Here is a 25,016-nt window from a genome sequence, read left to right as displayed (position 1 = left end):
CATAGGGGACCCAGGCATCTGGGGACCACCCGCTATAGGGGACCCCCGCACCCCCTATAGGGGACCCAGGCCCGGGGCGCGGCGGGGGGGGGCAGGGGAACCGGCCGGGCCACCCGTGACTCACCCCCGCCCCGGGGGGCCCCGATGTTGTCACGGCATGGGAGGGGGGTATAGGGGCCATAGGGCCTCCAGAGGGGCTGTAGGGGCTCTAGGGGCTCCGGAGGGGCAGGGGGTGTGTGTGTCTATGGGGTCTATAGGGGCTGGGGGGGGTCTATAGGGGTCCAATAGGGACTATAGGGGTATAGGGGCTCCATAGAGACTATAGGGTTATAGGGGTTCTATAGGGAGTGTAGAGGGTCCATAGGGACTATAGGGGTTCTATAGGGAGTGTAGGGAGCCCACAGAGAATATAGGGGGTCTATAGGGGCTCCATAGGCACTATAGGGTGTCCATAGGGAGTATAGGGGTTCTATAGTCATTATAAGTGTCCACAGGGAGTATAGAGGGTCCACAGGGGCTCCATAGGCTCCATAGGGGCTATAGGAGTAGAGGGGCTCCATAGGTGTTATAGGGGTCCCATAGGGACTATAGGGGTAGAGGGGGTCCTTAGGGCGTATAGGGGGTCCATAGTTGTTATAGGGGTCCACAGGAACTATAGAGGGTCCATAAGGCTATCGGGGTATAGGTGGTCCACAGGGAGTATAGGGGGTCCACAGGGGCTATAGGGGTCCCATAGGGGTATAGGGGTTCCATAGGGGCTATAGGGCCTTTATAAGGACTACAGGTGTTCAGAGAGAGTATAGGGGGTTTATAGGGGCTAAAGGGGCTCCATAGGGACTATAGGAGGTCCACAGGGGGTATAGGGAGTCCATAGGGGCTATAGGGTCTCCATCAGGACTGTAGGTGTTCCACAGAGAGTATTGGCGGTCCATAGGGGCTTGGGGGGATCTAGGGGGTCTATAGGGGCTACAGGGACTCCATAGGGTCTGGGGAGTGTGTGAGGGCTTGAGGGGGTCTATGGGGCCTGTAGTGCCTATAGGGTGCCTGTAGGGCCCATAGGGGTTGTAGGGACTCATAGGGGCTCTAGAGGGTCTGTGGGGCCCACAGGGGCTCTGTGGGGCCCATAGGGGCTATAGGAGGTTTGGGGGACCTATAGGGTCTCTAGGGGGTCTGTGGAGACCACAGGGGCTCTGTGTGATCTGTAGGGGCTATAGGGGACTGTGGGGCCCATAGGGGGTCTGTGGGGTCTATATGGGCTCTAGGGGGTCTGCGGGGTCCATAGGGCTCTGGGGGGCCTATAGGGGGTCTGTGGGGTCCATATGGGCTCTGGGGGTTCTATAGGGGCTCTGTGGGGTCCATACGGGCTCTGGGAGGTCTATAGGGGCTCTGGGGGGTCGGGACGGGGGAACTCTACGGCTCGTGACGTCACGGCGGCGGCGGCGGCGCGTGACGTCATGGGCGTGGCCGGGCGTGCCCCGCCCCCCCGCTCCCGTGACGCCCCGCGGCCATGGCGGGACCCTGGGGGCGGCTGGTGGCGGCGCTGGGACCCCCCGGGGACCGCGGTCCCCCCGCGCTGCGCGCGCTCCGCCGGCCACGCCCCGCGCCACGTCACCAGGTGCGCGAGCCCGCCGGGCCCCGCCCCCCCCGGACCCCGGGATCCCCTATGGGGGGGTTGGGGGGGTGTCACCTGGACCCCTGGATCCCCTATGGCGGGGGTTGGGGGGGGTCACTCGGACCCCTGGATCCCCTATGGCGGGGGTTGGGGGTGTCACCCGGACCCCTGGGTCCGCTATGGGGGGGTTGGGGGGTGTCACCCGGACCCCTGGGTCCCCTATGTGGGGGTTGGGGGGGGATCCACGGACCCCTGGGTCCGCTATGGGGGGGTTGGGGGGGTCACTCGGACCCCTGGGTCCCCTATGTGGGTGTTGGGGGGGTCACTCGGACCCCTGGGTCCCCTATGGGGGGGTTGGGGGGGTCACCCGGACCCCTGGGTCCCCTATGGGGGGGTTGGGGGGGATCCACGGACCCCTGGGTCCCCTATGGGGTGGTTGGGGGGGGATCCACGGACCCCTGGGTCCCCTATGGGGGGGTTGGGGGGGGATCCACGGACCCCTGGGTCCCCTATGGGGGGGTTGGGGGTGTCACCCGGACGCCTGGGTCCCCTATGGGGGGGTTGGGGGGGTGTCACCCGGACCCCTGGGTCCCCTATGTGGGGGTTGGGGGGGGATCCACGGACCCCTGGGTCCCCTATGGGGGGGTTGGGGGTGTCACCCGGACGCCTGGGTCCCCTATGGGGGGGTTGGGGGGGGTGTCACCCGGACCCCTGGGTCCGCTATGGGGGGGTTGGGGGGGTCACTCGGACCCCTGGGTCCCCTATGTGGGGGTTGGGGGTGTCACCCGGACCCCTGGGTCCCCTATGGCGGGGTTGGGGGGGTCACTCGGACCCCTGGGTCCGCTATGGGGGGGTTGGGGGGGTGTCACCCGGACCCCTGGGTCCCCTATGGGGGGGTTGGGGGGGTCACCCGGACCCCTGGGTCCGCTATGGGGGGGTTGGGGGGGTGTCACCCGGACCCCTGGGTCCGCTATGGGGGGGTTGGGGGGGTGTCACCCGGACCCCTGGGTCCCCTATGGGGGGGTTGGGGGGTGTCACCCAGACCCCTGGGTCCCCTATGGGGGGGTCACCCGGACCCCTGGGTCCCCTATGTGGGGGTTGGGGGTGTCACCCGGACCCTTGGGCTCCCCCCCCCTTATTCCCCCTCCCCTTTCAGACGGAGCTGCTGCTGCTGCTGCTGGAGTCCCCCCGGGAGCTGTGCGGGGGCGGGGGGCGCCCCTTGGGGGGTTCCCCAGAATGGGGGGGCTCGGTGGGGGAGGTGGGGGGGGCTCTGCTGTCCCTGCTGAGCCTCCCCCCCGCCCCCCCGCCCGCTCCCCCCCGCTCCCTCCTCCTCTTGGCCACCCTCACCTTCCTCCTGGCCGTGGGGGACTTGGGGGGGGTGGCAGTTTTTGGGGCGCTCCTGGTGGAAGGGGGGGTCGCGGAGGGGGCCCCGGCGGCGGCGGCCGAATGCCTGCGGGAGATACGGCGGGCCCGGACCCCCGGGTGCCCCCCCGGACGCCTGGGTCCCCTGCGGAGGTGCTGCGGGGGGGGGATCCCCGGGATCCAGCCCTGGACCCTGCTGGAGGCTGAGGAGGGGGAGGGTGAGTGGGGGAGGGGCGGGGGTGGGGGTGGGGAGCACCCCCAGATGGTGGGGGGTGGGGTGGGATCCCAGTGGGTCCCGTTGCGGTGCTGGGAGGGATCCTGTGAGAAGCTCGTGGTGGGACTGGGAGGGGTTTGGCTGCATCCCATAATAGTCCTGAGGGGGATCCCGGTGGGTCCCGTTATGGTACTGGGAGGGATCCTGGGGAATCCCATAATAGTACTGGGAGGGGTCCCAGTAGGTCCCATACTGGTACTAGGGTGGATCCCAGTAGGTCCCATTATTGTACTGGGAGGGGTTGTTCTACTTTCCATCATGGTACTGGGAGGGATCCCAGTGGATCCCACACTGGTACTGGGAGGGATCCCGGGGAATTCCACACTGGTACTGGGAGGGATCCCAGTGGATCCCACACTGGTACTGGGAGGGATCCCAGGGAATTCCGTACTGGTACTGGGAGGGATCCCAGTGGATCCCACAATGGTACCGGGGAGGGATCCCAGTAGGTTCCATACTGGTGTTGGGTGGGATCTCAGTATTCTGATTACGGTACTGGGAGGGATCCCAGTGGATCCCACACTGGTACTGGGGAGGGATCCCAGTAGGTTCCATACTGGTGTTGGGTGGGATCTCAGTATTCTGATTACGGTGCTGGCAGGGATCCCAGTGGATCCCACACTGGTACTGGGAGGGATCCCAGTATGTCCCATCACGGTGCTGGCAGGGATCCCAGTGGGTCCCATTATGATCCTGGGAGGGATCCCAGGGCGCCCCAAGGGGAGGTTTGGGGGATCCCCTCCCCCCGCGCCCCCCCCAACGCACCCCCCCGCCCCCAGATCCCGCTGATCCCCACGACGACTCCGGGACAGATCCCGGGGGATCCCAGCATCCCGTGACGCCCCGCCCTGGTGAGTGCCCCAGGGCCCGATCCTGCGGACCCCCCCCAATACCAGGGTGTCCCCCCCGGGAGTCTCACCCCCCCAATCCCAGGAACCCCCCCAAAATCCTCTGGAACCCACCCAGAGCCCCCCCCCAATCCCATGGGACCCTCCCCAGGGTGTCACACTCCCCAGGGTTGCCCCCCCCAGTCCCATCCTCCCCCAGGAAGCCCCCCAAATCCCAGCGACCCCCCCCCAAACACTCTGGGACCCCCCCAGGGACCCCCCACAATCCCAGACCCCAGGGCCCCCCCCAAATCCCAGGGACCCTCCCCAGGGACACCCCTAATCCCACCTGCCCCCAGACCCCCAGGGACACCCCCAAATCCCTGGGACCCCCCCTAAGATCCCCAGGGACACCCCCCAAATCCCAACCCCCGCCAGGGACCCCCCCAATCCTGCCCAACCCCAGCCCCCCCCAGTCCCAGCCCCTCCCCAGGGACCCCCCAAATCCCCAGGACCCTCCCGAAAACTCCCTGGGACCCACCCTGAGCCCCCCCCAACCACATGGGACACCCCCCCCAGGGTGCCACCCCCTCCCCCCAGGGTTGATCCTGCCCCCCAAATCCCCCCACCCCCCCAGTTACTAACTCCCCCCTCCCCCGTTCCAGCCCCCCCTTCCGCCTTCCTCCTCACCCCGGCCGCCCACGCCCAACTCCTCCGTCACCGAAACGGGGGGGGGGCTTTGGGGGGGGCCCCCCCTTACGCCACGGGGGACCCCGCCCCCCTCCACGCCACCCTCTTGAAAGGGGGGGGTGGTTTTGGGGGGCTTCCCCCCCCCCGTTTAGCCACTTTAGCCCAACACCCCGCTTTCCCCCTCCCCTTACGCCTCTTCTACCTCCTCTGTTTATTAGAGGGGGGGGCCCTTAAAAAAGGGGGGGGGCCTCCCCCCGCCCCTCCCCCTCCGCTTCACCGCCGCCCTTTTCCCGGTGGGGGGGGACCCCCCCGAAATCTTTTTACCCCGTTTCGAAGCGGCGGCGGCATTTTGCGCTCAAAACGGGGGGGGGCGAAATAAAAGGGGGGGCCAGGGCTGGTTGCGGGGGTTGGTGGTCTCTTTGGGGGGGGGAGGGGGCCCCCCCATTTTGTTCTGCCGGGCTGTCGTCGCCTATAAGCGATGGTTTGGGGGGGACATGGGGGATAAATTGGGGGGGGCGGCGGAAAAATTATTAAGGGGGGGTCACCCCGCTGCCCCCCCTTATTTGTTAGAGCTGGCAAAGGTTTTGGGGGGCCCTCTAGGGGGTGCCCTGCGGGGGATGGTTTTTAAGATTCCCCCTCCCCCCCCCGGCACCCCTCAACTTCGGGCGGTATTAAAAGTGTTAATGACCCCCCCTGCCCCCCCCCGGGGGGACCCCCAAATTCAGGGGTACCTCCGGCGGGTGATGGCGGCAGAAAAGGGGGGCTGGGGTGGGGGGCAGGGGGTGTTGAGTGCCGCCGCCTCCCTCCTCCCCTCTTGGGGGTCCCCCTTTTTGCCCTCCCACCCACCTTTAGGACCCCCTTTTTTAGGGGGGGGGCCTGGGGGGGACCCCGACGTGGGTGACCGCGCCCGCCTCCACGCTGCTTTAACCGCCGCTTTGGGCCCCCCCAAATTAGCTGCTGTTTTGGGGACCCCCCCCAGGTGCCAAGCCCCGCCCACCCCTCATGGGGGTGGGAGTGGGGATGGGGGGGGCGCCCCCACCCTCCTCCCTGCCCCTACCCCCCCTTGCTGCCTCCGCTGCCTCCCTGACCCCCCCCCGCCCTTCCCGGCCCCCCCCGGGGCCCCCCAAAACCCGGAGGGGTGGGGGAGGGCGGTGGCGGCTCGGGGGGGGCCGGTGGGGGTCAGGCTGCGGTTGAGGGTGGAGCTGCTGGGGGGGGCCCTAAATGGGGACCCCCCACTTGGGGAGGAGCCCCCCCATAAGAGAGACCCCCCCCACGCCGTTGTGGATCCCCCTTTTTCTTCAAGACCCCCCCTTTCTTCACCCCACTCCCTTGCTGGGGCAGGGCCCCCCCTTTCTTTTGGGGACCCCCCCCATGGTGGGGGTCCAGGCCCCTCTTCCCCCACTCTGGAGCCCCTCCCCCACACTTCACGCCCTCCCTCGCCTGCAGCCCCTCCCCCCCCGCCTGCAGCCCCTCCCCCCCGCATCCTAGCCCTGCAATTGCGGGTGGGGGGCTGCACCCCTCAGGACCCCCCCCCGGCCGAGGGGCGCTTGGCGGGGTTGGGGGGGGGAGGGGCGGAGCTGAGCCTCACCCTGCGCCCCCACCTCCCCCTCCCCCCTGCTTTAAACGTCGCCGTCATTTTCACCCCGGGGGGGGGAGACCAAGGTGGGGGGGGAGGGGTCTTCCTCGCCCCCCTCTCCCCCCTCCCCCTCCCTTTAGAGGTTCAACTCCGCCCCCTCGCCCTGCCCCCCCTCTGGGACCCCCCCCGCCGCCGCCGGGCTTTCCGCGCCATGTGGGGGGCCCTGGGGGGGGGCCACCCCGAAAGCCGCTTGGTTTTAAAAGGGGGAGGGGGCGCCCCTCCCCCTGCCCTCACCCCCTTCTTGCTGGACGCGGGGGGAGAGGCGGGGGGATGGGTGGCGGCAGCCGCCCTGCCCCCCCGGGGGGTGGTTTTGGTGAAGGGGGGGGCGGGGGGGGGATGGGTGGAGCTGAGGTGTCAGCGCTGGGGGGGGTTGGTGGCCCTGGCCCGGCTGCTGCGGGGGCAGGGGGAGGCGTGACAGGGCGTGTCAGGGCGTGTCAGGGCGTGTCAGGGTGTGATGGGGCATGTCAGGGAATGTCAGGGTGTGTTGGGGGGTGATGGGGCATGTCGGGGTGTGTCAGGGCGTGTCGGGGCGTGTCAGGGCGTGTCAGGGTGTGATGGGGCATGTCAGGGCATGTCAGGGTGTGTTGGGGGGTGATGGGGTGTGTCAGGGCGTGTCGGGGCGTGTCAGGGTGTGATGGGGTATGTCAGGGTGTGTTGGGGTGTGATGGGGCGTGTCAGGGTGTGTTGGGGTGTGATGGGGCGTGTCGGGCTGTGTCAGGGCGTGTCAGGGTGTGATGGGGTATGTCAGGGTGTGTTGGGGTGTGATGGGGCGTGTCGGGGTGTGTCAGGGCGTGTCAGGGTGTGATGGGGTGTGTCGGGGCATGTCGGGCTGTGTCAGGGCGTGTCAGGGTGTGATGGGGTGTGTCGGGGTGTGCCAGGGTGTGTCGACGTGTGTCAAGGTGTGTCGGAGCATGTTGATGTGTGTCGGGGTGTGAGGGAGCATGATGGGGCATGTCAGGGTGTGAAGGGGTGTGTCGGGGCGTGTCGACGAGTGTCGGGGCGTGAGGGAGCATGATGGGGTGTGGCGGGGCTTGATGAGGTGTGAGAGCGTGGCGAGGCATGTTCAAGGCATGTTCAAGGCATGTTACCGTGTTATTGGGGCATGTTGGGCCTCGTCAGGGCGTGTCGGGGCGTGTCGGGGCGTGTCGACATGCTGGGGCATGAGGGAGAGTGACAAGGCGTGATGGAGCGTGACGCGGTGTGTTCAAGGCATGTCACTGTTATCGGGGCGTGTCGGGCTGTGACGGGGCGTGTCAGGGCGTGGCTGGTCCCTCCCCCGTGGGTGCCGTCACCCCACATGAATACGGGGGAAAGCAGAGCTGGTGTCCGTCTGTCTGTCTGTCTGTCTAGCCAGGGACATGGGGGGGGGGTTGTGGGGAATCTGTGGGGCTGGGAGGGTCCCTGTGGGGCTGGGGGGGGAGCGGGGGGGCCATGGGGACCCCATGGGGCTGGGGACACACAGTGGGGGTCCCATGGAGGGATCTGTGGGGCTGAGAAGGGGATGTGGGGGTGTCCTTGTGGTTCTATGGGGATCCCATGAGGGGGGCTCTGTGGGGCTGGGGGGGACCATGGGGGTCCCATGGAGGGATCTATGGGGCTGGGGGAGGGGATGTGGGGGTCCCATGGGGTGGGGGGGGGCACACTGGGGTCCCGTGGGGCTGGGGGAGGGCCCTGAGAGGTGACATGGGGGTGCTGGGGGGGGGCCATGGGGGTTCCATGGGACTGGGGGGGGGCCTGAGGAGTGACATGGGGGGGTTCCATGGGGGGGGGGGGGTGGTGGGGTGTCATTTGGGGTTGGGGGCGCCCGCAGAGCCCCCGCCCCCGCCCAGAACTACGACTCCCATCGTGCCCCGCGCCGCGCGCCGGCTCCTGGCGGCGCCGTATTTCCGGCGCCTGATGCAAACGTCACTTCCGCTTCCTCCTCCCCCGCCCCTCCCCGCCATGGCGGCCGGGCTGCGGCTGCGGGCGGCCCCCGGCGGGGCCCAGCCCCGGCTCCAGGCCCAGCTCCTGCCCTGCCGCGTCCTCCACGACGGACCCGCGCCCGTGGGCGGCTTCCTGCGGGCCCGGCCCGGCCCCGGCGGCGGTGAGGGGCGGGGGGGGCTTGGGGGGCTCTTGTGGGGCTGGGGAGAGGGAAATGGGGGGCCTGGGGGGCTGCTGGGAGGCTGGGTCAGGAAATGGGAGGCGGAGGAGACCTTTGGGGGGAGGGGAACGGGGGGCTTCTGTGGGGCTGGAGAGGGAAATGAGGGCCCAGGAGGGGGCTGGGAGGCTCCTGGGGGGGCTCTTGTGGGGCAGGGAGAGGCCTGTGGTGTTGAGGGGGTAACTGTGGGGGGCTGCTGTGGGAATGGGGGAGTTGTGGGGCTGCTGTGAGGGGAAATGTGGGTCTGGGGGTGTTGGGGGTGTCAGGATGGGGGGTGGGGATCCAGGGTGGTTCCTGTAGGGCTGCGGGGGCCACTATGGGGCTGGGGGAAGGGCTCAGAGGAAGCTGTTTGGGGGGTGGGGGGGGGGCACAAGGCTGCTATGGGGCAGGTTTAGGGGTTCCAACCACCTCCCCTGCCCTCACTTTGCTCCTCCCCCCCTTCCCCAGAGCTGTGGGCCTCGTTCCGGGGCCGGCGCTTGGGGGGCAGGGAGCTGCCGCTGCCCCACGGTTACCAGGGAGTGCTGCTGCGGGAGGGGGAGCCCCCCCTTGGTGATGAGGGAGACCCCGAGGTGAGGCTGCCCCATACGTGGGGGGATGTCTGTCTTGCTGTGGGTTAGAGCTCCTCATATACCCTTCCCCTGTAAGGCAGAGCCCCCCCATAACCACTTTCTATGGGGCAGGTTGAGTTGTTTGCCCCACCCCCTCGCTAACCTCTGACCTTTGACCCCCAGGCCCGGTGTGTGACAGTGACGGGGACCTTCGATGCCATCACGGAGTGGGGGGCTGATTCCGTCCCCTCCCCTGCCGAGGGGCTGGCCCTGGCGCTGCAGTGGGAGCCGCTCGCCCGTGCGGTGGGTCCTGGGGGTCTGGGGTCTGCGCTTATGGGTCCTGGATGCAGGGGTCTGCACTTGGGTGTCTGGGTTTGCACTTATGGGTCTCGGACACTGGGGTTTGCACTTGGGGGGTCCCGCAGTCTGCGCTTGGGGAGTCTGGACGTGGGGGTCCACACTTGGAGGTCCCAGATGCTGGGGTCCGCACTTGGGGGTCCCGGATAATGGGGACTGTACTTTGGGGGCTCTGGGGTCTGCACTTATGGGGCCTGGACACGGGGGCCCACAGTTGGGGGTCCAGACTCTGGGGTCAGTGTTTGGGGGTCCTGGACGCTGGGGTCTGTTCTTATGGTACCGGGAGACCTGGATCTGCACTTGGGGGGTCCCGGGGTCTGCACTTGGGGGTCCCGGATGCCTGGGTTCCCCCTCACTTTACTCTTTCCCCCAGATCCACGCCCCGATCTCCGATGACAGTGATGAGGAGGCGGAGCCATGACAGACCCCACCTACCCACAAAGCTCCTCCCTTTGGTGGGTGGAGCCTGAGTAAGCCACACCCACCCACCGAGTCAATAAAGGAGCCAGACAATTAGGTGACGATGTTTAATTAGCGCTTGGGGCGGGGGGGTAACAGGGGGGTTGGGGCTGGGTGGGTGTGGCCCGGTGGGTGGGGCCGGGTGGGCGTGGCCGGGTGGGCGTGGCCTCACCACTTGCCCCGTTTGCTCCAGTCCTTGGGGGTGAAGTGGAGGCACTTGGCGTCGATGCGCAGCACCCGCTTCAGCATCGCCCGCTCGTGGCCCTCCACGATGTCCTCCGAGAGCGTCAGGATGTACTGCCCCTGTGGGGTGGGGGGCGCCGGGGGGGCTAGGGGGGCGCCGGGGGGGCACCCGGGGGTGGGGGGGCTGGGGGGACACCCAGGGGTCTGGGGAAGGGACCTTGGATGGGGGGAGCTGGGGGGATGCCTGGAGATTTGGGGATGGGACCTGGGGGGTCCAGGGGATGTCTGGTGGGACACCCAGGGGTCTGGGGAGGGGACCCAAGGGTTGGGGGTGGGAGCGTGCCAGGAGGGCACCCAGGGGTCTGGGGGGACCCCAGGGTGTGAGGTGGGGACCTGGGAGGGCACCCAGGGGTCTGGGGAGGGGATCAAGGGGTTTTAGGGGGGCACCTGGGGTTGGTGGGGGCCACTCAGGGTGTCTGGAGGGGGCACCCATGGATCCGGGGGGGGCACCCCGGGTTCGGGACCACCCCCCCCCTACCATGATCCCCCCCAAGCTTTGTGACACCCCAAAAGCAGAGCCAGGCTCCCCTCCCCACGCTCCCCACAGCTTTTTGCGGGTCTCTCGCATACCCCTCCCCCACCCCGGGGGACCCCTTACCCCCCCTCCCCCCACCCCAGGGCCCCCCCAGGGCCCCCCCAGGACTTGGGGGCGCACCTTGTAGTAGTTGATGAGGTTGAGGTACTGGAGGGTGGAGATGACGTCCTCCTTCTTGATGCTGGTGATCTCACTGATCTCGCTGCGGGGGAGGGGTGGTGGGGGTGGGGCTGGCACCCCCAGACCCTGCCCCACCCTGCCCCGGGCCTCCCCAAACCCCACCCCCCCACCCTTTGCTGGGCTCCAGGGAAACCCTGAGGGTTAGGGAAGGGGGTGGGGCCTCAGGGAGAAGGGGTGTGGCCTCGAGAAGGGGTGTGGCTTGGGGTGGGTGGGGTTTTCTCCATGGGGGTGGGGCCTGAGGGGGGCAGAGCCTGGCACACCACACCTATCCTGGATGGCTGGGAATGGAAAAGGGGTGGAGCCTAGAACAGGGTGTGGCACATGGGGTGTGTCCTGGGTGGGGTGGGTGGGACTTAGAAGAATACCCTGGGGTCAAAGGGGCGGAGCCTAAAATGAGGAAGTGGTCTAGATAGAGGGGTGTGGCCTCAACTGGGCGGGGCCTTGGGACCAGGAAGAGCTCTGGGATCCCTTGAGGAAAGGAAGGGGGTGGAGCTTTGTGGAGGGGGCGGGGCTTTGGTGTAAGGGCGGGGCTTTGGTGTAAGGGCGGGGCTTTGTAGTGGCATGGGGTGGAGCTTTTAGGGAGGGGTGGAGCTTTTAGGGAGGGGTGGAGCTTTTAGGGGTGGAGCCTTGGTGAGGGGTTGGAGTTTTGGGAAGCGAATGGAGCTTTGGGGAGGGGGTGGAGCTTTGGGGAGGGGGGTGTGGCCTGGGGAAGGGGCGTGTCCAGAATGGGCGGGGCTCACTTGATGGTGATCTGGGGGCGCTCCCCGCCCTCGGCCTTCAGCCCCATGAGGATCTCGAGGATGGTCTGGGACCAGTAGCTGCGGTACGAGAGGAGCCCCAGGTCCGAGAGCGGCTTCTCGGGGGTCCCCGTCTTCCCCTCCACCTTGGAGAGCTCGTAGCCTGGGGGGGAGGGGGGCAACATTCGGGGGTGTCACACCCGGGCGGGGCCACCCCACCCTACAGGGGAGGTTTGGGGGTTGCTCCCCCCAACCCCAAAAGTTCTGCAAGGCCCTTTTGGGGGATTTCAGGGTCTCCTGGAGGGCTTTCCCCACCCTGAGGAGGGATTTTGGGGAGCCCCAGGGGGGCTTTGACCCCCTGAGAGGGTTTTTAGGGTCCCCCAGCATGGTTTGTCCCATGAAGAGTTTTTGGGGTCCCCCATTGTATTATTATATGCTTAGGGAGGAGGGATTTTTTTTGGGGGGTCTCCCTTGGCATCATTTGCCCCACAGAGGGGTTTTTGGGGTCCCCGATGTGTTTTGGGGTGCCCCAAGCAGCATTTGACCTCCTGGGAGAGTTTTTGGGGGTCCCCCATGGCAGATTTGCTCTATGGGGGGGGATTTGGGGTCCCCCCCCAATATTTTGGGACACCCTGGGCGGGGTGGGGGGGTGGATGTTGATCACCTGGGACTGTTTCAGAGCCTTTTAAGGAGAGATTTTGGGGTGTCTCAAAGTATTTTTGGGGTCCCTGGGAGGATGGTGTCCCCCCCCCCCAAAGGTCTTCAGAAACTGTCAAAAGGATTTTGGGGTACCCCCCCCAAGAATTTTTGGGGTTCTGGGGTGGGGGGAAATATATTCCCCCCTGGGAATTTTAAGGGTTTATCAAAGGGGTTTTGAGGCATGTCAGGGGAGGTTTGTGGGGGGCTGCTTTGGGGAAGGTTTGGGGGGGGTCCTTGGGGGTTTGGGGGGTCCTGGGGGGGGTTGGGATTTGGGGGGGTCGCTCACTGAACTCGATGAGCAGCTTGCCGTAGCCCCGGCGCTGGTAGGGGGGCAGGGTGAGGATACAGGCCACGTTGTAATCCTCCGTTGATTCCTTCTCCTGGGACACCCCCCCCCACGAGGTTAGGCAGCACCCCAAAACCCCCCCAAACCCCCATGACTCCCCCAGGACCCTCCCAACACCCCCATGACCCCCCCTAAACCCTGCCAGCATCCCAACCTCCCCCCGAAATAACCCCAAACCCCCCATGATCCCCCTAAACCCCCCCAGTGCCCCAAACCCTGCCTCTGGACCCCCCCAAACCCCCCAGGGACTCCCCAGGATCCCCAGAAAGCCTTAGAGCCCCCCCAAATTCCCAGGATTCCCCCCAAACCCCTGGGATGGCCCTAAACCCCACAGGACCCCCGAAACCCCTTAGGCCCCCCCTAAACCCCCCCTCGGCGCCCCAAAACACCCCCATGACACCCCCAACCCACCCCCTCAGTGCCCCAAACCCCCCCCCGGACCCTCCCAAAACCCCTGGGACCCCCTTAACCCTCCCCAGGACCCCCAAACCCCCCTGGGACCCCCCCAAACCTCCCCCAGATGCCCCTAAACCCTCCAGGACCCCCCAAATGTGCCTGGGACCCCCAAACTCTCCCTGGGACCACACATGACCCATAAAATCCCCCAGAACACCCCCCCGAGAGCCCCCCCAAACCCTTCCCCACCCACACAGCCCCCAGGGACCCCCTCTGGACCCTTTCCCACCCCGCTATCCCACAGGGACCCCCCCCAGGACCCTTCCCCACCCCCCCAAATCCCCCCTAGGACCCTTCCCCAGCCCCACAAGACCCTCCCCTACCCCTTCATCCCCCACTAGGGCTCCCCCATATCCTTTCCAACCCCACCTCAACCCTCTCAAAAGTCCTTTTGACCCCTCCAGGATGCCCCAGAAGCCCCCCAAAGCCCCCATGACCCCTCCAAGACCCCCCCCGAGCCCCCCAAACCTTGGAGAAGTAGCCGACGATGTGGAAGCCCTTGCAGTCGTACTCGGTCATGACGTAGAAAAGAAAAGGGTCCGTGTCGTAATATAACGTCTTGTGGTCCAGAAAACACTTGGCCAAGAGGCAAAGGTTCTGCGAATAACTCTGGGGGGGGGGGTCCGGGGGGGTCAGGAGGGACCCCAATATTTGGGGGGTACCCTTTTGGACCCCCCCCCAAATCCTACTTTACCTTATTTTTGCGGCCGTCGATCTCGAAGAAGGAGATTGTGCCTTTGCGGTAGATCTCGTTGCCCGGGGGGTGTCGTAGGTCGCATTTGGTCTTTGGGGAGGGGGGGGGGAAGGATAAAAATAAAAGGAGGGGGGTTAAAAAGGGGTGTAGGGGGTGAATTGGACCCCTGGGGGGGGGTTGGGGGGCGGCAGCATCCCCCAGGAGGGGTAAGGAGTGGGGTGGGGGGGGTAGTTCTGTGCTGGGGAGGGGCGATGTGTGGCCTTAGGGGGGGCGTTGATGCCCCGGGGGGGGGTTTTCAGTGTTACCCTGGGGTCCCCAAACCACCCTGGGGGGGCTCAGGTCTGCCGGGGGGGGGGGGGGCAGAACAACCCTGGGGGTCCCCATGCTGCCTTGGGGTACCCTGGGGGGGGTCAGTGTTACCCCGGGGGACCCCAAACTACCTTGGGGGGGCTGTGTGTTTCAGATCTACCCTGGGGGGGGTTCAGTGTTAACCTGGGGGTCCCCAAACCACCCCAAGAAAGGCCAATCCACCCAGTGGGGGAGGTCCCCAATCCCCTGACAGGGGTCCCCAAACCACCTTGGGGGGGCTCAGATCTACCTTGGGGGTCCCCAAACCACCTTGGGGGGGCTGTGTGTTTCAGATCTACCCTGGCGGGATTCAGTGTTACCCTGGGGGTCCCCAAACCACCTGGGGGGGCTCCAATCTGTCCTGGGGGGGGTTCAGTGTTACCCTGGGGGTCCCCAAACCAACTGGGGGGGCTCCGATCTGTCCTGGGGGGGGGGTTCAGTGTTACCCTGGGGGTCCCCAAATCACCTTGGCGAGGGCTCTGATCTGCCCGGGGGGGGTTCAGTGTTACTGTGGGGGTCCACAACCACCTTGGGGGGGGTGGGGATGGGGCTCAGATCTACTCTGGGGGTCCCCAAACCACCCTAAGCAAGGCCAATCCACCCGAGGGGGTCCCCAATCCCCCCGAGTGGGTCCCTGATCATCAAGGGGGTGTCCCCAGTTGTCGGGGGGGGTCCCCAGTCGTCGGGGGGGGGTCCCTACCAGGTGTCGCTGGAGGCAGCGGAGGCTGTGGCCGTACTTGAGGCAGAACTCGCAGAGGTAGAGGACGGGCAGCGCCGTCAGCTCCTGGGGGTAGGGGGAGAAGTACCAGGGCTTGAGGCGGTGCCGCCCCAGCTCGATGCACTCGATGTTCTTCATCCGCGTGACGATGTCGTCGTGGCTACGATCGGAAACCAGGCTGCCCGTCATCCGCGGCGCCGAGGGGGCTCCGTCCGAAGAGTCCTGAGAGTCCTGGGGCGGAGAAAGGGGTCACCCGTGAGGACCCCCCTCCCCAAAATCCTCCTTAATGCAGGATTCTGCCTTCCCCTGCCTCAGTTTCCCCACTTTCAAGGCTATTTCTCCCCCTTTTTGCCCCATTTCCCTTCCCCGCCTCAGTTTCCCTAATTTAAGGTTGGTTTCCCTCCCATTTTTTTCCTGTTTCCCCCCCTTTCCCTTGGTTTCTCTCAATCAGGGGCTGTTTCTCCCTTCCCTGCCGCAGTTTCCCCATTTCAAGCCCTTTTTACCCCCAATTCTTCCCATTTCCCCCTCTCTTACCTCAGTTTCCCTCAATCGGGGCCACTTCTCCCTTCTGCTGCCTCAGTTTCCCCATTTCAGGCCTTTTTTCCCCCCCCATTTCTTCCCATTTCCCCCCTCTTACCTCAATTTCTCTTAATCAGGGGCTGCTTCTCCCTTCCCCTGCCGCAGTTTCCCATTTCAATCATTTCCCCCCCCTTTTTAAACAATTTCCCCATTTCTTCTCTCAGTTTCTCTCAATCAGGGGCCACGTCTCCCTTCCCCACCACAGTTTCCCCATTTCAAGCCCATTTCCCCCCCCTTTTTGACCAATTTCCCCCTCTCTTACCTCAGTTTCTCTCAATCAGGGGCTGCTTCTCCCTTCTGCTGCCGCAGTTTCCCCATTTCAAGCCCTTTTCCCCCCCTTTTTGCCCAATTTCCCCCTCTCTTACCTCAGTTTCTCTCAATCAGGGGCCGCTTCTCCCTTCCCCACCACAGTTTCCCCATTTCAAGCCCTTTTTCCCCCCTTTTTGACCAATTTCCCCCTCTCTTACCTCAGTTTCTCTCAATCAGGGGCCACTTCTCCCTTCTGCTGCCGCAGTTTCCCCATTTCAAGCCTTTTTTCCCCCCTTTTTGCCCAATTTCCCCCTCTCTTACCTCAGTTTCCCTCAATCAGGGGCCGCTTCTCCCTTCCCCCACCTCAGTTTCCCCATTTCAAGCCTTTTTTCCCCCCTTTTTGACCAATTTCCCCCTCTCTTACCTCAGTTTCCCTCAATCAGGGGCCGCTTCTCCCTTCTGCTGCCTCATTTTCCCCATTTCAAGCCTTTTTTCCCCCCTTTTTGCCCAATTTCCCCCTCTCTTACCTCAGTTTCTCTCAATCAGGGGCCGCTTCTCCCTTCCCCCGCCGCAGTTTCCCCAGTTTAAGGTTGGTTTTTCTCCCTTCTCCCATTTTCCCCTCCCTGCCTCAGTTTCCCCAATTCAAGCCTCTTTTATCCCCATTTTCAATCTCAATTTCCCCAATTGAAGCTCTTTTCCCCCCATTTCTTCTCCCAGTTCCCCTCCCCCGCCTCAATTTCCCTCCACCACAGGCTCCCCCTCCCCTCCTGTGCCTCAGTTTCCCCATTTCAACGCTCTTTTCCCCCCCTTTTTTGCCCCATTTTCCCCTCCCCTGCCCCAGTTTCCCCAATTTAAGGCTGTTTCTCCCCCCGCCGTGTCCCCCCCCCATGTCCCCCCCGTGTCCCCCCACCTCATCCGTGCCCAGACAGGCCGATTTCCTCTTCCGTCCCGGCTGAGCGGCCACTGCCCGGCGAGCGGAGCCGTTCTGCAAAGGGGGGGAGGTATTTAGCAACCCACCCCCCCCCCAAAACGTGGGGGACCCCCCCAAAACGTGGGGGACCCCCCCCAGGGGCTGGGGACCCCCACAATGGTCATAGGACCCCCCCAGAGAGGCCAGAGAACCCACCCAGTGTATAGGGACACCCCCCCCCCCCCCAGGATTTGGGGACCCCTCCAAGGATGTGGGGAATCCCTAGCTTTTGGGGACCCCCCCCCAGACACGAGGAAGCCCCCCAAAACGTGGGGACCCCCTCCAATGGTCATAGGAGACCCCAGAGGGACCAGAGAAATGGCCCAGGACAGAGGGACCCCCCCCCCAAGGATGTGGGGACCCCCCCATCTTTTGGTGACACCCCACCCCCTCCAGGGCTTGGGGACCCCCCTAGATGTGGAGACCCCCCCCAAGACATGGGGGGACCCCCCCAATGGTCATAGGACCCCCCCAAAGAGGCCACAGAAACCACCCAGGGCAGAGGAACACACACCCCCCCCAGATTTAGGGACCCCCCCCAGGGCAGAGGGACACCCCAAAGGGGTTGGGGACCCCCCCAGGATGTGGGGACCCCCCCCAAAACATGGGGATCCCCCGAGGGGTTGGGGACCCCCCCCAATGGTCACAGGACACCCCAGAGAGGCCAGAGAAAGCACCCAGGGCATAGGGACCCCTCCCAGGACAAGGAGGGACCCCCCCCCCCCAGATTTGGGGACCCCCCCCAGATTTGGGGACCCTCCCCCAGGGCAAAGGGACCCCGCCAGGATTTGGGGACCCCTCCATGGGGTGGGGACCCCCCTCCAGGGCCAGAGGAGCCCCCCCAAAATGTGGGGACCCCCTTCAGTGTTTGGGCCCCCCCCCAGGTTTGGGGATCCCCCAGGGGTAACTGGGGGGTTACTGGTGTTACTGGGGGGCTACTTTGGGGTGACTGGTTGGTTACTTGTTAGTTACTGGTGTTACTGGTTGGTTATTCATTGGTTACTGGTGTTACTGGGGGGTTACTGGTTGGTTATTCATTGGTTACTAGTGTTACGGGCTGGTTACTGGTTGGTTATTCATTGGTTACTGGTGTTACTGGGTGGTTACTGGTTGGTTATTCCTTGGTTACTGGTGTTACCAGGTGGTTACTAATCAGTTATCGGTGTTACTGGGTGGTTACTGGTTGATCACTGGTTAGTTACTGGTGCTATTGGGCACTTACTGGCTTTACTGAGCGCTTACTGGTCTCTTACTGGGAAGTACTGGGAAATGACTCATGTTACTGCATAATCATAGGTCTTGCTGAGTAGTTACTGGTTAGTTACTGGTGTTACTGGTTGGTTATTGGTGTTACTGGGCAGTGATTGCCTTCACTACCAGACTACTGGTGTTACTGGGACATACTGGAAAATGACTGGTGCTGCTGGACGTTTCCCAGTTGCTACTGGTGTGAATGAGAAGTTTCTGCACAGTTATTGGTGCCGCTGGTTAGTTACTGGTTGGTTAGTGGTGTTACTGGTCAGACTGTGGTGTTACTGGGTAGTTACTGGTTTTATTGGGAATATACTGGTTTTATGGGGAAGTACTGGGAATTACGGGCGTTACTGGAAAGTTGCTACTTGATACTGGTGGGAACACAAAGTTTCTGACCAACTACTGGTGCTACTGGGCAGTTACTGGTGTTACTGGGCGCTTACTGGCGTTACTGGGCAGTAACTGGGCAGTAACTGGGCGGTTACTGGGAGGAACTGGGCTCACCTGGGGGAAGACGGAGGCCTGCGAGGTCTCGGTGGGGGCGGGGACGGGTGTGGCAGGTGACACCACCTCCACCTTCCGCTTCTGTGGGGACACCCGTCAGTCCCTCCCAGTCCCTCCCAGTACCGCCCAGTCCATCCCAGTCTCTCCCAGTACCACCCAGTCCCTCCCAGTCCGGCCTAGCCCTGCTGCTGGGGGCAGCTGGGAGCAGTAAGAGGGTCTGTTGCCCCTCCCCAGTGCTCCCAGTATTGCCCCAGTAGCCCCTGGTAGGCCCCAGTGCCACCCGCCAACGCTCCCAGAATCACCCCAGTGCTCCCAGTATTGCCCCAGTAGCCCCTGGCAGGCCCCAGTGCCGCCCACCAATACTTCCAGTATCACCCCAGTGCTCCCAGTATTGCCCCAGTAGCCCCTGGCAGGCCCCAGTGCCGCCCACCAATGCTCCCAGAATCACCCCAGTGCTCCCAGTATCACCCCAACAGCCCCCCAGTGCTCCCAGTATCGCCCCAGTAGCCCCTGGCAGGCCCCAGTGCCGCCCACCAATACTTCCAGTATCACCCCAGTGCTCCCAGTATTGCCCCAGTAGCCCCTGGCAGGCCCCAGTGCTGCCCACCAATACTTCCAGTATCACCCCAGTGCTCCCAGTATTGCCCCAGTAGCCCCTGGCAGGCCCCAGTGCTGCCCACCAATGCTCCCAGAATCACCCCAGTGCTCCCACTATCGCCCCAGTTGCGCCTGGCAGGCCCCAGTGCTGCCCGCCAATACTCCCAGTACCACCCCAGTGCTCCCAGTATCACCCCAGCAGCCCCTCGCAGGCCCCAGTGCCGCCCACCAATGCTCCCAGAATCACCCCACTGCTCCCAGTATCACCCCAGCCCCCCAGTGCTCCCAGTATTGCCCCAGTAGCCCCTGGCAGGCCCCAGTGCCACCCGCCAATGCTCCCAGAATCACTCCAGTGTTCCCAGTGTTGCCCCAGTAGCTCCTAGAGGTCCCCAGTATCACCCCAGTGTTCCCAGTGTTGCCCCAGTAGCCCCTGGCAGGCCCCAGTAGCCCACCCAGTGCTCCCAGTATTGCCCCATAGCCCCTCCAATACTCCAGCATTGCCCCAGTAGCCCCTAGTGGTCCCCAATGCCACCCCAGTGCTCCCAGTATGGCCCCAGTAGCCCCTAGCAGGCCCCAATATCCCCCCCCAGTGCTCCCAGTATGGCTCAGCCCAGCCCTGGCCTGGGATGGGGAGGCTCAGGGGACACACCCCCACGGGGACAGGGACACCCGGCTGTGGGGGGGGCTGTGGGGACAGCGATGGGGACACCGGGGTGCTGGTGGGGGGGGGCACAGTGGGGCTGGGGACACATGGCTGGGGGGGATGGGGACCCACTGGGGACAGACTAAGGGACCCACTGGGAGAGGGATGGTGACCCGTTGGGGGCAGGGACCCACTGGGGACAGACCAAGACACCCACTGGGGACAGGGACCTGTTGGGGACAGTGATGGGGACCCACTGGGGACAGGGACGGGGACCCACTGGGGACAGGGATGGTGTTGGGGACAAAACCAGACACCCACTGGGGACAGGGACCCACTGGGGACAGGGATGGTGACAGAGACCTACTGGGGACAGTGACGGGGACCCACTGGGGACAAGGGACAGCGATGGGGACCCATTGGGGACAAAACCAGTGACCCACTGGGGACAGGGACAGGGACCTGTTGGGGACAAAACCAGTGACCCACTGGGGACGGGGACCCACTGGGGACAGGGACCTGTTGGGGACAGACCCAGTGACCCACTGGGGACGGTGACAAACCCCTCCAGAACCAGAAGCTGCCTTGGGGACATGGGGGGTGGGGAGGGGCCACCACGAAACCTCTCAGGGGACCCACGGGGGCCATTTTGGGGCCTGTGGGGGCCATTTTGGGGCCTGTTGGGGGCCATTTTGGGGCCTGTGGGAGCCATTTTGGGGCCTGTTGGGGGCCATTTTGGGGCTCTTTTGGGGCCTTTTGGGGCCATTTGGGGCCCCTGGGGGTTACCGTGGGGCGCTGGGGGGCCGGGGGGGGCTCGGCCTCGCTCTCCTTGGGCAGGTGAAAGCGAAGGGTGATGTGAACCGGCACCGGCACCGGCCCCGGCCCCGACCCCGGTGGCCCCGGTGGCCCCGGCAAGCTCTTCCCGCTGGCGGGGGCTGCCGGCAGCGCCAGGTCCAGGCTCTTCCTCTGCGCCGGGAGGAAGAGGAGGCATTTAGGGGGGGGAACGGGGACGCTGGGGACGTTGGGGATGAAGCCAGCGCGTGGCTTTGGGGACAAACCAAAGGGTGGTGGCCGTCCCCGAGCTGGGTGTGTCCCCCCCCAACCCCCCACCCTGCCCTCGCCGCTTGTGTACCCCCAAAATGGATTCCCTGGTGTCCCCTCCCCTGGTGACAGGGATGTCCCCAAGGTCCCCTAAGGGTTGGGGATGTCCCCAAGATCCCATGTGGGGGTTGGAGATGTCCCCAAGGTCCTGGGGGGGGTGGTGTTGGAGATGTCCCCAAGGTCCTCTAAGGGTTGAGGATGTCCCCAAGGTCCCATCGAGGGGTTTGGGGATGTCCCCAAGGTCCCCTAAGAGTTGAGGATGTCCCCAAGGTCCCATGGGCGGGGTTGGGGATGTCCCCAAGGTCCCCTAACGGTTGAGGATGTCCCCAAGCTCCCACAAGAGTTGGGGATGTCCCCAGGGTCCCACGGGCTGGGGGTGGGGAAAGGGTTGGGGATGTTCCCAGGGTCTGGGGGTGGGGTGGGGATTGGGGACGTCCCCAGGGTCCCACGGCAGGGTTTGGGGATGTCCCCAAGGATTTGGGTGGCCCCTGGACAGGGTGGGGAGGGTCTGGGGATGATCCTTGGGTCTGGGTGTCACCACCTCCACCTCCCAGGGGTGTCCCCAGGGTTCGGGGTGATACGCGGGGTGGCCCCTGACTCTGGATGTCCCCAGGATTTCCCCGTGTCCCCACTGGACCCGGGGATGTCTCCCTGCGGATGCTGGGGGTGTCCCCACCCACCCTGTCCTCCCCCCCCAAAGGGATTTGGGGACATCCCTCAGCTCTGGGTCTGTCCCCAATGGCTCTGGGTGTCCCCTCCTGTCCCCACACTGTTCCCTGTCCCTTCTGTGTCACCCCAGCGCTGTCCCTTGTCTCTTCTGTGTCACCCCATGGCTCTGCTGTCCCTACGCTGCCCCCTGTCCCTGGTGTCACCCCAGGGCTGTCACCTGTCCCCACACTGTTCCCTGTCCCTTCTGTGTCACCCCATGGCTCTCTCCTGTCCCCATGCTGTCCCATCCCCATGGCTGTCCCATCCCTTCTGTGTCACCCCATGGCTGTCACCTGTCCCCATGGCTGTCCCGTCCCTTCTGTGTCACCCCATGGCTCTCCCCTGTCCCCACACTGTCCCCTCTCCCTTCTGTGTCACCCCATGGCTCTCCCCTGTCCCCACACTGTCCCCTCTCCCTTCTGTGTCACCCCACGGCTCTCCCCTGTCCCCACACTGTCCCCTGTCCCTTCTATGTCACCCCACGGCTCTCCGCTGTCCCCACACTGTTCCCTGTCCCTTCTGTATCACCCCATGGCTCTCCCCTGTCCCCACGCTGTCCCCTCTCCCTTCTGTGTCACCCCATGGCTCTCCCCTGTCCCCACACTGTCCCCTCTCCCTTCTATGTCACCCCACGGCTCTCTCCTGTCCCCACACTGTCCCCTCTCCCTTCTGTGTCACCCCACGGCTCTCCCCTGTCCCCACACTGTCCCCTCTCCCTTCTGTGTCACCCCATGGCTCTCCCCTGTCCCCACGCTGTCCCCTCTCCCTTCTGTGTCACCCCATGGCTCTCTCCTGTCCCCACGCTGTCCCCTCTCCCTTCTGTGTCACCCCATGGCTCTCCCCTGTCCCCACGCTGTCCCCTCTCCCTTCTGTGTCACCCCATGGCTCTCCCCTGTCCCCATGCTGTCCCCTCTCCCTTCTGTGTCACCCCATGGCTCTCCCCTGTCCCCACGCTGTCCCCTCTCCCTTCTGTGTCACCCCATGGCTCTCCCCTGTCCCCACACTGTCCCCTCTCCCTTCTATGTCACCCCACGGCTCTCTCCTGTCCCCACACTGTCCCCTCTCCCTTCTGTGTCACCCCACGGCTCTCCCCTGTCCCCACACTGTCCCCTCTCCCTTCTGTGTCACCCCATGGCTCTCCCCTGTCCCCACGCTGTCCCCTCTCCCTTCTGTGTCACCCCATGGCTCTCCCCTGTCCCCATGCTGTCCCCTGTCCCTTCTGTGTCACCCCATGGCTCTCTCCTGTCCCCATGCTGTCCCCTGTCCCTTCTGTGTCACCCCATGGCTCTCTCCTGTCCCCACGCTGTCCCCTCTCCCTTCTGTGTCACCCCATGGCTCTCTCCTGTCCCCACACTGTCCCCTGTCCCTTCTGTGTCACCCCATGGCTCTCCCCTGTCCCCACGCTGTCCCCTCTCCCTTCTATGTCACCCCACGGCTCTCTCCTGTCCCCACACTGTCCCCTCTCCCTTCTGTGTCACCCCATGGCTCTCCCCTGTCCCCATGCTGTCCCCTGTCCCTTCTGTGTCACCCCATGGCTCTCTCCTGTCCCCATGCTGTCCCCTGTCCCTTCTGTGTCACCCCATGGCTCTCTCCTGTCCCCACGCTGTCCCCTCTCCCTTCTGTGTCACCCCATGGCTCTCTCCTGTCCCCACGCTGTCCCCTCTCCCTTCTGTGTCACGCCACAGCTGTCCCCTGTCCCCACGCTGTCCCTGGTGTCCCCCCCCCAGCTCTGTCCCCTGTCCCCAGTTGTCCCCCAGCTCATTCCCCTGCCTCCAACACCCCTCCCCAGACCCACATCCTATCCCCGGGACTTGTGTCCCTCTCCACGTGTCCCCCCCCGCCCCCCGCCGTGTCCCCAAGCTGTCCCCTCACCGGGTCGCGCTCGGGGGAGCCCGGCCGGGAGCCGGGGAGCCCGTTTTTGGTGGGTGTCTTGGCCTCCTTCCGCGGCACCTGCACCCGCTTCAGGTCCAGCCGGTCGTGGGTCACCCATTCGTCCAGTCGCTTGTTGACTGGGGACACGGGGGGGACGACACGAGTGACGATGGCACCCCCATGGCCCCCCGCAGCCTCTGTGTTCCCCCCATATCCCCCCTGTGTCCCCACGCAGCCCCTCCATGTCCCCACCCACCCCTGGGGACACCAGGGGAGACACTCATGGGGTGATGGAGGTGTGTTGGCACCCCTAGGACCCCCCCCATGTCCCCGTACATCCCCTCTGCGTCCCCCCCACAGCCCCTCTGTGACTCCCCATATCCCCCATGTCCCCACACAGCTCCTCCATGTCCCCACCCACCCCTGGGGACACTTGGGGGGGACACTCATGGGGTGATGGAGGGGTGCTGGCACCTCTGTGACCCCCCATATCCTCTCTGTGTCCCCCCATAATCCCTCCATGTCCCCACCCCACCCTTGGAGACACCAAGGGACACTGAGAGGGACACATGGGGGTAACAGGGTGAGTGTTGGCACCCATAGGACCCCTCCCATGGCCCCTCTGTTCCCCCCCAATGGCCTCCCTGTGCCCCTACCCCACCCTTGGGGACACTAAAAGGGGGGGACACAGGGTGATGTGGGGGTGCTGCCCCCCTCCAGGTTCCCACCCCGCCCTTGGGGACAGCAGAGGACACTATGGGGGTGGTGGCCCCCTTGTCCCCCCCCAACCCCATGACCCCCCAACCCTGTGACCCCCCCGAACCCCCCCACTCACAGTCGATGTAGTGGACGTAGAAGAGCTTCCGCCCGCTGATGTCCTTCACGCTCAGGATCTCGGCCAGCGCTGGGGGTGGGGGGGTGTCACCACCCCCCTTTTTGGGGACACTCCCCCCCCAAACCTGGGATGTGCCCCTGGCAGGGGGTCCAAACCCCACCCCTGCCCCCCAAAACACCCCCACCACCCCCCCATGACCCCAACCCCCCACAGAGAACCCCCCCAAAGTACCCCCCATGGGACTCCCCTGCCCGCGGGCCCCGCCCCTCCTCGACAAGCTCCTCCCTTCACAAACCACGCCCCCTTCCCCAGGCCCTCTTCCAGGCCCCTCCCTCTCCTCCACACAGACCACGCCCACAATCCCGTGGAGACCCCGCCCTTCCGTCCTTAGGCCACGCCCGTTCCACTACAGACCCCGCCCTCCCACCTGCAAACCACGCCCCCTCCATCCGCACCCACCCAGCCTAGCCCCGCCCCTTCGCGCAGCCCACGCCCCCAATCTCCCAGTCCCATTCCCTCCCCATCCGCCAAGCCCCGCCCCTTCCCCTCACAGGCTCCTCCCTCCCAAAGCCCCGCCCCGCTCACGCCACTCATCCTCGTTGTCTTGGTTACGGCGCAAGACGGGCAGGCGGCAGCCCTCGGACACCTCCCCCTGCGGGAAGGGGCGGAGCTTCAGCCCTGGAGGGGGCTCGTGGGGGCTCGTGGGCGGCAGGGGGGGTCACCCCAACCGCTCCGGGGGGGTCCCCGTTACCCCCTCCCCGCCCCTCGCTCACCACCTCCGCCATCCTCCCGGCCTCCGCTTCCGGGCTGCCGGACCTACTTCCGGCATTCGCCCCGCCCCTTCCG

The 25,016-nt window shown here is 65.2% G+C and overlaps 3 protein-coding genes across 5 annotated transcripts; 2 read left to right on the top strand and 1 right to left on the bottom strand.

The window, feature by feature from the left end:
• Nucleotides 1-1,349: 1,349 nt before the first annotated feature.
• Nucleotides 1,350-7,719, top strand: LOC135310269 (AP-5 complex subunit beta-1-like). The gene is made up of 4 exons (XM_064437482.1): nucleotides 1,350-1,615; nucleotides 2,769-3,192; nucleotides 4,028-4,099; nucleotides 4,741-7,719. Exons 1-4 carry the CDS (start codon nucleotides 1,508-1,510, stop codon nucleotides 5,142-5,144), a joined length of 1,008 nt encoding a protein of 335 aa, XP_064293552.1. The 5' UTR covers nucleotides 1,350-1,507; the 3' UTR covers nucleotides 5,145-7,719.
• A 584-nt stretch (nucleotides 7,720-8,303) lies between these two features.
• On the top strand, nucleotides 8,304-9,959 carry RNASEH2C (ribonuclease H2 subunit C). Its single transcript, XM_064437555.1, has 4 exons — nucleotides 8,304-8,484; nucleotides 8,986-9,107; nucleotides 9,270-9,389; nucleotides 9,817-9,959. Exons 1-4 carry the CDS (start codon nucleotides 8,343-8,345, stop codon nucleotides 9,862-9,864), a joined length of 432 nt encoding a protein of 143 aa, XP_064293625.1. The 5' UTR covers nucleotides 8,304-8,342; the 3' UTR covers nucleotides 9,865-9,959.
• On the bottom strand, nucleotides 9,957-25,010 carry KAT5 (lysine acetyltransferase 5). Of its 3 annotated transcripts, none has more exons than XM_064437549.1 (14): nucleotides 24,944-25,010; nucleotides 24,756-24,822; nucleotides 24,171-24,239; nucleotides 23,336-23,472; nucleotides 20,441-20,620; nucleotides 18,415-18,495; nucleotides 16,597-16,671; nucleotides 14,841-15,089; nucleotides 13,793-13,882; nucleotides 13,567-13,707; nucleotides 12,583-12,676; nucleotides 11,601-11,760; nucleotides 10,801-10,882; nucleotides 9,957-10,205 (listed from the first exon to the last, which is right to left on the bottom strand). In XM_064437549.1, exons 1-14 carry the CDS (start codon nucleotides 24,953-24,955, stop codon nucleotides 10,071-10,073), a joined length of 1,572 nt encoding a protein of 523 aa, XP_064293619.1. In that variant the 5' UTR covers nucleotides 24,956-25,010; the 3' UTR covers nucleotides 9,957-10,070. The 3 variants fall into 3 exon arrangements, with proteins under 3 accessions (XP_064293619.1, XP_064293620.1, XP_064293621.1); XM_064437550.1 differs by having other exon boundaries at nucleotides 24,947-25,000; XM_064437551.1 differs by lacking the exon at nucleotides 20,441-20,620.
• Nucleotides 25,011-25,016: the final 6 nt, after the last annotated feature.

Source organism: Phalacrocorax carbo, chromosome 32 (assembly GCF_963921805.1).
Source record: "Phalacrocorax carbo chromosome 32, bPhaCar2.1, whole genome shotgun sequence".
Classification (NCBI taxonomy): domain Eukaryota; kingdom Metazoa; phylum Chordata; class Aves; order Suliformes; family Phalacrocoracidae; genus Phalacrocorax; species Phalacrocorax carbo.
Note: the sequence above shows the minus strand (reverse complement) of the source record. Positions and strands in the feature narration are given on the sequence as shown.